This window comes from Triticum urartu, chromosome 3A (genome assembly GCF_056163025.1).
Source record: "Triticum urartu cultivar PI428250 chromosome 3A, HENAU_Tu73, whole genome shotgun sequence".
NCBI lineage: Eukaryota > Viridiplantae > Streptophyta > Magnoliopsida > Poales > Poaceae > Triticum > Triticum urartu.
Window position 1 is genome coordinate 145,109,230 of NC_141875.1, and position 12,697 is coordinate 145,121,926.

The following is a 12,697-nucleotide window of genomic DNA, read 5'->3' on the forward strand; positions in this document are numbered from 1 at the left end:
GCTAGCTCCCACTGACACGATCACCCATCAAGCTCCTCATCTGTCTTAGCAGCAGGAATGGACTCCCCATCTGACTCAGTCCACTGATAGCCCTGCTTCGCCATCTAGACAGCCTCAGGAGTGATGTTCTTCTCTAACCCGCCCATGACGTCCTCGCCAATCTTCCTTAAGATCCTCTTGTCGTACTGGCAACTCTCGTTCTAAGCAACGTGGGCCTTGTACTGTCCCTTGGCCTGCATGCAGAACAAAGCCTTCATCTTGGCCTTGAGCTTCTTAGCCCAAGATGGCTCAGTAGATGGAGGTGAATACCCCGCAGAACTGTCCTCAGCCTCCTTCTCCTCAAATTCATCCTCATCAACGTCCATGCGAGCAGCTTCGGCCTTAGCCGGGGTAGTGGTGTTAGCCCACTTGTTCTTCTGGCATAGCTTAATGGGCTCATGGCGAATCCAATGGGGAGCAAGGAACTCTTCGCCCAGAAAGAGCTTCTCCCAAGTCTTCGAGATCAAGAGGAACAAGTAAGGTCCATAGATTGGCACCTTACGGTGGAACACAGCAAACTGAAGCTCACTCCACATGATGTGAGAGATATCAAGTGGTCCAGGTTGTTGACGACGGGCTTCCTCACACATGAGCATCATGTCCATGAGATAGGAGTGCACCTTGTCCTTGTCGCCTATGTGAGGAAACAGAGAGTTGCTGGAGATCCGGTGCATGATGTCAAGAAACGGGTTCAGCACAAAAGACTTCTTGCCACTGTTGGGGAATGTAGTATTTCAAAAAAATTACCTACGATCACGCAAGATCTATCTAGGAGAAGCATAGCAACGAGCGGGGAGAGTGTGTCCATGTACCCTCGTAGACCGAAAGCGGAAGCATTTAGTAACGCGGTTGATGTAGTCGAACGTCTTCGCGATCCAACCTATCAAGTACTAAACGCACGGCACCTCCGCGATCTGCACATGTTCAACTCGGTGATGTCCCTCGAACTCTAGATCCAGATGAGGCTGAGGGAGAGTTTCGTCAGCACGACGGCGTGGTGACGGTGATGATAAAGTTACCAACGCAGGGCTTCGCCTACGCACTACGACAATATTACCAAGGTGGAAATCCGTGGAGGGGGGCACCGCACACGGCTAAGAAATCAACTTGTGTGTCTATGGGGTGCCCCCTCCCCCGTATATAAATGAGTGGACGAGGGGGCCGGCCGGCCTCATGGGGTGCGCCCCAAGGGGGGGGGGAATCCTGTTGGGGAATGCAGTAACTTCAAAAAATTTCCTACGCACGCGCAAGATCCATCTAGGTGATGCATAGCAACGAGAGGGGAGAGTGTTGCCCATGTACCGTCATAGACCGAAAGCGAAAGCGTTATGACAACGCGATTGATGTAGTCGTACGTCTTCACGATCCGAACGATCCTAGCATCGAAGGTATGGCACCTCCGCGATCTGCACACGTTCAGCACGGTGACGTCCCATGAACTCTAGATCTAGCTAAGGTCGAGGGAGAGTTTCGTCAGCACGACGGCGTGATGACGGTGATGATGAAGTTATCGACGCAGGGCTTCGCCTAAGCTCCACAACGATATGTCCGAGGTGGAAATTTGTGGAGGGGGGCACCGCACACGGCTAAACAATCAAATTGTGTGTCTATGGGGTGCCCCCCGATATATAAAGGAGTGGAGGAGGGGGAGGGCCAGCCCTCTCATGGCGCGCCCAAGGGGGGAGTCCAACTCTCGGTGGGAGTAGGATTCCCCCTTCTCTAGTTGGAGTAGGAAATGAAGGAAGGGGGAGAGAGAGGGAAGGAAGGGGGGGGGTCGGCCCCCACCCAATTTGGATTGGGCTTGGGAGGGCGCGCCCTCCACCTTGGCCTCCTCCTCCTCTCTCCAACTAAGGCCCAATAAGGCCCACACACTCCCCGGGGGGTTCCGGTAACCCCCCGGTACTCCGGTAAATGCCCGAACTCACCCGAAACCATTCCGATGTCCAAACATAGCCTTCCAATATATCGATCTTTATGTCTCGACCATTTTGAGACTCCTCGTCATGTCTGTGATCACATCCGGGACTCCGAACAACCTTCGGTACATCAAAACACATAAACTCATAATACCGATCGTCATCGAACGTTAAGCGTGCGGACCCTACGGGTTCGAGAACTATGTAGACATGACCGAGACTCATCTCCGGTCAATAACCAATAGCGGAACCTGGATGCTCATATTGGTTCCTACATATTCTACGAAGATCTTTATCGGTCAAACCGCATAACAATATACGTTGTTCCCTTTGTCATCGGTACGTTACTTGCCCGAGATTTGATCGTCGGTATCTCAATACCTAGTTCAATCTCGTTACCGGAAAGTCCCTTTACTTGTTCCGTAATGCAACATCCCACAACTAACTCATTAGTCACATTGCTTGCAAGGCTTATAGTGACGTGCATTACCGAGAGGGCCCAGAGATACCTCTCCGACAATCAGAGTGACAAATCCTAATCTCGATCTATGCCAACTCAACAAACACCATCAGAGACACCTGTAGAGCATCTTTATAATCACCCAGTTATGTTGTGACGTTTGATAGCACACTAAGTGTTCCTCCTGTATTCAGGAGTTGCATAATCTCATAGTCATAGGAACATGTATAAGTTATGAAGAAAGCAATAGCAACAAACTAAACGATCATCGTGATAAGCTAACGGATGGGTCAAGTCAATCACATCATTCTCTAATGATGTGATCCCGTTCATCAAATGATAACTCTTTTTCCATGGCTAGGAAACTTAACCATCTTTTATTAACGAGCTAGTCAAGTAGAGGCATACTAGTGACACTCTGTTTGTCTATGTATTCACACATGTACTAAGTTTTCGGTTAATACAATTCTAGCATGAATAATAAACATTTATCATGATATAAGGAAATATAAACAACAACTTTATTATTGCCTCTAGGGCATATTTCCTTCAGTCTCCCACTTACACTAGAGTCAATAATCTAGATTACATTGTAATGATTCTAACACCCATGGAGTCTTGGTGCTGATCATGTTTTGCTCGTGAGAGAGGCTTAGTCAACGGGTCTGCAACATTCAGATCTGTATGTATCTTGCAAATCTCTATGTATCCCTCCTTGACTTGATCGCAGATAGAATTGAAGCGTCTCTTGATGTGCTTGGTTCTCTTGTGAAATCTGGATTCCTTTGCCAAGGCAATTGCACCAGTATTGTCACAAAAGATTTTCATTGGACCCGATGCACTAGGTATGACACCTAGATCGGATATGAACTCCTTCATCCATACTACTTCATTTGCTGCTTCCGAAGCAGCTATGTACCCCTCTCCACACGTAGATCCCGCCACGACACTCTGCTTGGAACTGCACCAACTGACAGCTCCACCATTCAATAAAAATACGTATCCGGTTTGCGACTTAGAGTCATCCGGATCAGTGTCAAAGCTTGCATTGACGTAACTATTTATGAAGAGCTCTTTGTCACCTCCATAAACAAGAAACATATCCTTTGTCCTTTTCAGGTATTTCAGGAAGTTCTTGACCGCTGTCCAGTGATGCACTCCTGGGTTACTTTGGTACCTCCCTGCTAAACTAATAGCAAGGCACACATCAGGTCTGGTACACATATTGCATACATGATAGAACCTATGGCTGAAGCATAGGGAATGACTTTCATTTTCTCTCTATCTTCAGCAGTGGTTGGGCATTGAGTCTGACTCAACTTCACACCTTGTAACACATGCAAGGACCCTTCCTTTGCTTGATCCATTTTGAACTACTTCAAAACTTCATCAAGGTATGTGATTTGTGAAAGTCCAATTAAGCGTCTTGATCTATCTCTATAGATCTTAATGCCCAATATATAAGCAGCTTCACCGAGGTCTTTCATTGAAAAATTCTTATTCAAGTATCCTTTTATGCTATTCAGAAATTTAGTATCATTTCCGATCAACAATATGTCATCTACATATAATATCAGAAATGCTACAGAGCTCCCACTCACTTTCTTGTAAATATAGGCTTCTCCAAAAGTCTGTATAAGTCCATATGCTTTGATCACACTATCAAAGTGTATATTCCAACTCCGAGAGGCTTGCACCAGTACATAAATGGATCGCTGGAGCTTGCACACTTTGTTAGCACCTTTTGGATCGGCAAAACCTTCTGGTTGCATCATATACAACTCTTCTTTAAGATATCCATTAAGGAATGCAGTTTTGACATCCATTTGCCAAATTTCATAATCATAAAATGCGGCAATTGCTAACATGATTCGGATGGACTTAAGCATCGCTACGGGTGAGAAGGTCTCATCGTAGTCAACTCCTTGAACTTGTCGAAAACCTTTTGCAACAAGTCGAGCTTTGTAGATAGTAACACTACCGTCAGCGTCAGTCTTCTTCTTGAAGATCCATTTATTCTCTATGGCTTGCCGATCATCGGGCAAGTCAACCAAAGTCCACACTTTATCCTCATACATGGATCCCATCTCAGATTTCATGGCCTCAAGCCATTTTGCGGAATCTGGGCTCATCATCGCTTCCTCATAGTTCGTAGGTTCGTCATGGTCAAGTAACATGACCTCCAGAACAGGATTACCGTACCACTCTGGTGCGGATCTTACTCTGGTTAACCTACGAGGTTCGGTAGTAACTTGATCAGAAGTTTCATGATCATCATTAGCTTCCTCACTTACTGGTGTAGGAATCACTGGAACTGATTTCTGTGATGAACTACTTTCCAATAAGGGAGTAGGTACAATTACCTCGTCAAGTTCTACTTTCCTCCCACTCACTTCTTTCGAGAGAAACTCCTTCTCTAGAAAGGATCCATTCTTAGCATCGAATGTCTTGCCTTCGGATCTGTGATAGAAGGTGTACCCAAGAGTCTCCTTTGGGTATCCTATGAAGACACATTTCTCCGATTTGGGTTCGAGCTTATCAGGTTGAAGCTTTTTCACATAAGCATCACAGCCCCAAACTTTAAGAAATGACAACTTGGGTTTCTTGCCAAACCACAGTTCATAAGGTGTCGTCTCAACGGATTTAGATGGTGCCCTATTTAACGTGAATGCAGCCATCTCTAAAGCATAACCCCAAAACGATAGCGGTAAATCAGTAAGAGACATCATAGATCGCACCATATCTAATAGAGTGCGGTTACGACGTTCGGACACACCATTACAGTGTGGTGTTCCACGTGGCGTGAGTTGCGAAACTATTCCGCATTGTTTCAAATGATTACCAAACTCGTAACTCAAATATTCACCTCCACGATCAGATCGTAGAAACTTAATTTTCTTGTTACGATGATTTTCCACTTCACTCTGAAATTCTTTGAACTTTTCAAATGTTTCAGACTTATGTTTCACTAAGTAGATATACCCATATCTGCTCAAATCATCTGTGAAGGTTAGAAAATAATGATACCCGCCACGAGCATCAACACTCATCGGACCGCATACATCAACATGTATTATTTTGAATAAGTCTGTTACTCGTTCCATTGTTCCGGAGAACAGAGTCTTAGTCATCTTGCCCATGAGGCATGGTTCGCAAGCATCAAGTGATTCATAATAAAGTGATTCCAAAAGTCCATCATCATGGAGTTTCTTCATGCACTTTATACCAATATGACCTAAACGGCAGTGCCACAAATAAGTCACACTATCATTATTAAATTTATATCTTTTGGCTTCAATATTATGAATATGTGTATTACTACTGTCGAGATTTAGTAAAAATAGACCACTCATCAATGGTGCACCATAAAAGGTATTACTCATATAAATAGAACAACCATTATTCTCTGATTTAAATGATTAACCATCTCGCATCAAACAAGATCCAAATATAATGTTCATGCTTAACGCTGGCACCAAATAACAATTATTCAGGTCTAATACTAATCCCGAAGCTAGTTGTAGAGGTAGCGTGCCGACGACGATCACATCGACTTTGGAACCATTTCCCACGCGCATCGTTACCTCGTCCTTAGCCAATCTTTGCTTAATCCGTATCCCCTGTTTCGAGTTGCAAATATTAGCAACAGAACCAGTATCAAATACCTAGGCGCTACTGCAAGCATTAGTAAGGTACACATCAATAACATGTATATCAAATATACCTTTCACTTTGCCATCCTTCTTCTCCGCCAAATACTTGGGGCAGTTCCGCTTCCAGTGACCAGTCCCTTTGCAGCAGAAGCACTTAATCTCAGGCTTAGGTCCAGACTTGGGCTTCTTCACTTGAGCAGCAACTTGCTTGCCATTCTTCTTGAAGCTCACCTTCTTCCCTTTAGCCTTTTCTTGAAACTGGTGGTCTTGTTGACCATCAACACTTGATGCTCCTTCTTGATTTATACCTCCACAACCTTTAGCACTGCGAAGAGCTCGGGAATCGTGTTATCCATCCCTTGCATATTATAGTTCATCACAAAGGTCTTGTAGCTTGGTGACAGTGATTGAAGAACTCTGTCAATGACACTATCATCAAGAAGATTAACTCCTAGTTGAGTCAAGTGGTTGTGGCACCCAGACATTCTGAGTATATGTTCACTAACAGAACTATTTTCCTCCATCTTGCAGTTGTAGAACTTATTGGAGACTTCATATCTCTCAATCCGGGCATTTGCTTGAAGTATTAACTTCAACTCCTCGAACATCTCATATGCTCCATGACATTCAAAACGTCGTTGAAGTCCCGGTTCTAAGCCGTAAAGCATGGCACACTGAACTATCGAGTAGTCATCAGCTTTGCTCTGCCAGGTGTTCATAACATCTGGTGTTGCTCCTGCAGCAGGTATGGCACCTAGCGGTGCTTCCAGGACGTAATTCTTCTATGCAGCAATGAGGATAATCCTCAAGTTACAGACCCAGTCCGTGTAGTTGCTGTTGGGGAACATAGTAATTTCAAAAAAAATTCCTATGCACACGCAAGATCATGGTGATGCATAGCAATGAGAGGGGAGAGTGTTGTCCATGTACCCTTGTAGACCATAAGCGGAAGCTTTATGACAACGCGGTTGACGTAGTCATATGTCTTCACGATCGACCGATCCTAGTACCGAAAGTACGGCACCTTCGTGATGTGCACACGTTTGGCTCGGTGACGTCCCACGAACTCACGATCCAGCAGAGTGTCGAGGGAGAGCTTCGTCAGCACGACGGCGTGATGACGGTGATGATGATGCTACCGCAATAGGGCTTCGCCTAAGCACCGCTACGATATGACCGAGGTGGATTATGGTGGAGGGGGGCACAGCACATGGCTAAAAGATCAATGATCAACTTGTGTGTCTATGGGGTGCCCCCCTCCCCGTATATAAAGGAGTGGAGGAGGGGGAGGGCCGACCCTCTACTATGGCGCACCCTGGGGAGTCCTACTCCCACCGGGAGTAGGATTCCCCCTTTTCCATGTAGTAGGAGTTGGAGAGTAGGAAAGGGAAGAGAGAAGAGAAGGAAGGAGGGGGCCCCGCCCCTCCACCTTAGCCCAATTTGGACTAGGCCTTGGGGGGCGCGCAGCCTGCCCTAGGTACCCCGTCCCTCTCTCCCCTAAAGCCCATTAGGGCCCATATACTCCCCGAGGGGTTCCGGTAACCCCCCGGTACTTCGGTTAATGTCCGAACTCACTCGGAACCATTCCAATGTCCAAACATAGTCATCCAATATATCGATATTTATGTCTCGACCATTTCGAGACTCCTCTTCATGCCCGTGATCACATCCGGGACTCCAAACAACCTTCGGTTCATCAAAACACATAAACTTATAATACCGATCGTCACCGAACGTTAAGCGTGCGGACCCTACGGGTTCGAGAACTATGTAGACATGACCGAGACATGTCTCCAGTCAATAACCAATAGAGGAACCTGGATGTTCATATTGGCTCCCACATATTCTACAAATATCTTTATCGGTCAAACCGCATAACGATATACGTTGTTCCATTTGTCATCGGTATGTTACTTGCCCGAGATTCGATCATCGTATCTCAATACCTAGTTCAACCTCGTTACCGGCAAGTCTCTTTACTCGTTCCGTAATGCATCATTCCGCAACTAACTCATTAGTCACATTGCTTGCAAGGCTTATATTGATGTGCATTACCGAGAGGGCCCAGAGATACCTCTCCGACAATCGGAGTGACAAATCCTAATCTCGATCGATGCCAACTCAACAAACACCATCGGAGACACCTGTAGAGCAACTTTATAATCTCCCAGTTACGTTTTGACGTTTGGTAGCACACAAAGTGTTCCTCCGGTATTCGGGAGTTGCATGATCTCACAGTCATAGGAACATGTATAAGTTATGGAGAAAGCAATAGCAACAAACTAAACGATCATCGTGCTAAGCTAACGGATGGGTCAAGTCAATCACATCATTCTCTAATGATGTGATCTCATTAATCAAATGACAACTCATGTCTATGGTTAGGAAACATAACCATCATTGATTCAACAAGCTAGTCAAGTAGAGGCAAACTAGTGACACTCTGTTTGTCTATGTATTCACACATGTACTAAGTTTCCGGTTAATACAATTCTAGCATGAATAATAAACATTTATCATGATATAAGGAAATATAAATAACAACTTTATTATTGCCTCTAGGCCATATTTCCTTCAGTCTCCCACTTGCACTCGAGTCAATAATCTATATTACATTGTAATGATTCTAACACCCATGGAGTCTTGGTGCTTATCATGTTTTGCTCGTGAGAGAGGCTTAGTCAACGGGTCTGCAACATGCAGATCTGTATGTATCTTGCAAATCTCTATGTGTCCGTCCTTGACTTGATCACGGATGGAATTGAAGCGTCTCTTGATGTGCTTGGTTCTCTTGTGAAATCTGGATTCCTTTGCCAAGGAAATTGCACCAGTATTGTCACAAAATATTTTCATTGGACCCGATGCACTAGGTATGACACCTTGATCGGATATGAACTCCTTCATCCAGACTCGTTCATTTGCTACTTCCGAAGCAGGTATGTATTCCGCTTCACATGTAGATCCCGCCACGATGCTTTGCTTGGAATAGCACCAACTGACAGCTCCACCATTTAATAAAAACACGTATCCGGTTTGTGAGTTAGAGTCATCCGGATAAGTGTCAAAGCTTGCATCAACGTAACCGTTTACGACAAGCTCTTTGTCACCTCCATATACGAGAAACATATCCTTAGTCCTTTTCAGGTATTTCAGGATATTCTTGATCGCTGTCTAGTGATCCACTCCTGGATTTCTTTGGTACCTCCCTGCTAAACTGATAGCAAGGCAAACATCAGGTCTGGTACACAACATTGCATACATGATAGAGCCTATGGCTGAAGCGTAGGGAACACCTTTCATTTTCTCTCTATCTTCTACAGTGGTCGGCCATTGAGTCTGACACAACTTCACACCTTGTAATACAGGCAAGAACCCTTTCTTTGCTTGATCCATTTTGAATTTCTTTAAATCTTTATCAAGGTTTGCGTTTTGTAAAAGTCCAATTAAGCGTCTTGATCTATATCTATAGATCTTGATGCCTAATGTATAAGCATCTTCACCCAGGTCTTTCATTGAAAAATTCTTATTCAAGTATCCTTTTATGCTATTCAAAAATTCAGTATCATTTCCCATCAACAATATGTTATCTACATATAATATCAGAAATGCTATGGAGCTCCCACTCACTTTCTTGTAAATACAGGCTTCTCCAAAAGTCTGTATAAAACCATATGCTTTGATCACACTATCAAAGCATATATTCCAACTTCGAGAGGCTTGCACCAGTCCATAAATGGATCGCTGGAGCTTGCACACTTTGTTAGCACCTTTTGGATCGACAAAACCTTCTGGTTGCATCATATACAATTCTTCTTTAAGATATCCATTAAGGAATACAATTTTGACATCCATTTTCCAAATTTCATAATCATAAAATGCGACAATCGCTAACATGATTCGGATGGACTTAAGCATCGCTACGGGTGAGAAGGTCTCATTGTAGTCAACTCCTTGAACTTGTCGAAAACCTTTTGCAACAAGCCGAGCTTTGTAGACAGTTATATTACCATCAACGTCAGTCTTCTTCTTGAAGATCCATTTATTCTCTATGTCCTGCCGATCATCAGGCAAGTCAACCAAAGTCCACACTTTGTTCTCATACACGGACCCCATCTCAAATTTCATGGCCTCAAGCCATTTTGCGGAATCTGGGCTCATCATCGCTTCCTCATAGTCCGTAGGTTCGTCATGGTCAAGTAAAATGACTTCCAGAATAGGATTACGTACCACTCTGGTGCGGATCTTACTCTGGATGACCTACGAGGTTCGGTAGTAACTTGATCAGAAGTTTCATGGTCATCATTATTAGCTTCCTCACTGGTGTAGGAATCACTGGAACTGATTTCAGTGATGAACTACTTTCCAATAAGGGAGAAGGTACAATTACCTCGTCAAGTTCTACTTTCCTCCCACTCACTTCTTTCGAGAGAAACTCCTTCTCTAGAAAGGATCCATTCTTAACAACGAATTGTTGGGAAATGTAGTAATTTCAAAAAAATTCCTACGCACATGCAAAATCATGGTGATGCATAGCAACGAGAGGGGGGAGTGTCATCCACGTACCCTCGTAGACCGTTAAGCGGAAGCGTTATAACAACGCGGTTGATGTAGTCGTACGTCTTCACGAGCGACCGATCCTCAGTGCCGAACGTACGGCACCTCCGCGTTCAGCACACGTTCAGCTCGGTGACGTCTTGTGAACACACGATCCAGTAGACTCGAGGAAGAGTTTCGTCAGCACGACGACGTGGTGACGATGTTGATGAAGCTACCGACGCAGGGCTTCGCCTAAGCACCGCTACGATATAACCGAGGTGGATTATGCTGGAGGGGGGCACCGCACACGACCAAGAGATCAACAGATCAATTGTTGTGTCTTTGGGGTGCCCCCAGCCTCCGTATATAAAGGGGGGAGGAGGAGAGGGCCGGCCAAGGGAGAGGCGCGCCCAAGGGGGGCAATCCTACTCCAAGTAGGTTTGTCCCCCCCTTTCCTATTCCAAGAAGGAGAAGGGGGAAGGAGGAGGTGGAGAGAAGGAAGGAGAGGGGGACCGCCGCCCTTCCCCTTGTCCAATTCGGACTAGGGCAAGGGGGGATGCGTGCCACCTCCTAGCTTCCCTCTCTCTTCTCCACTAAGGCCCATAAGGCCCAATAGCTTCCCCTGGGGGGGGGGGTCCGGTAACCCCCGGTACTCCGGTATATGTCCGAAACCTCCCGGAACCCTTCCGGTGTCCGAACATAGTCATCCAATATATCGATCTTTATGTCTCGACCATTTTGAGACTCCTCGTCATGTCCGTGATCATATCTGGGACTCCGAAATACCTTTGGTACATCAAAACACAAAAACTCATAATACCGATTGTCACAGAACTTTAAGCATGCGGACCCTACGGGTTCGAGAACTATGTAGACATGACCGAGACACGTCTCTGGTCAATAACCAATAGCGGAACCTGGATGCTCATATTGGTTCCTACATATTCTACGAAGATCTTTATCGGTCAAATCGCATAACAATATATGTTGTTCCCTTTGTCATCGGTATGTTACTTACCCGAGATTCGATCGTCGGTATCTCAATACCTAGCTCAATCTCGTTACCGGTAAGTCTCTTTTCTCGTTCTGTAATGCATCATCCCGCACCTAACTTATTAGTTGCATTGCTTGCAAGGCTTATAGTGATGTGCATTACCGAGAGGGCCCAGAGATACCTCTCCGACAATCGGAGTGACAAATCCTAGTCTCGATCTATGCCAACTCAACAAGTACCATTGGAGACACCTGTATAGAACCTTTATAATCACCCAGTTACGTTGTGACGTTTGGTAGCACACAAAGTGTTCCTCTGGTAATCGGGAGTTGCATAATCTCATAGTCATAGGAACATGTATAAGTCATGAAGAAAGCAATAGAAGTAAACTAAACGATCATGTGCTAAGCTAACGAAATGGGTCATGTCAATCACATCATTCTCTAATGATGTGATCCCGTTAATCAAATGATAACTCATGTCTATGGTTAGGAAACATAACCATCATTGATTCAACGAGGTAGTCAAGTAGAGGCATACTAGTGACAATCTGTTTGTCTATATATTCACACATGTATTATGTTTCTGGTTAATACAATTCTAGCATGAATAATAAACATTTATCATGAAATAAGGAAATAAATAATAACTTTATTATTGCCTCTAGGGCATATTTCCTTCAGTCTCCCACTTGCACTAGAGTCAATAATCTAGATTACACAATAATGATTCTAACACCCATGGAGTCTTGGTGCTGATCATGTTTTGCTCATGAGAGAGGCTTAGTCAATGGGTCTGCAACATTCATATCTGTATGTATCTTGCAAATCTCTGTGTCTCCCACTTGGACTTGATCGCGAATGGAATTTAAGCGTCTCTTGATGTGTTTCGGTTCTCTAGTGAAATCTGGATTCCTTTGCCAAGGCAATTGCACCAGTATTGTCACAAAAGATTTTCATTGGACCCGATGCACTAGGTATAACACCTAGATCGGATATGAACTTCATCCAGACTACTTCATTTGCTGCTTCTGAAGCATCTGTGTACTCTGCTTCACACGTAGATCCTGCCACAACACTTTGTTTAGAACTGCTCCAAC

The 12,697-nt window shown here is 44.7% G+C and overlaps 1 protein-coding gene across 1 annotated transcript in view; it reads right to left on the reverse strand.

Moving 5' to 3' along the window:
- Nucleotides 1–200: 200 nt before the first annotated feature.
- Nucleotides 201–12,697, reverse strand: part of LOC147978979 (uncharacterized) — a 133,066-nt gene continuing 120,569 nt past the window's right edge. The window contains exon 3 of the mRNA XM_087514971.1: nt 201–753. Within this exon, the coding sequence (XP_087371097.1) occupies nt 201–753 (553 nt within the window). The remainder of the gene's footprint in view (nt 754–12,697) is intronic.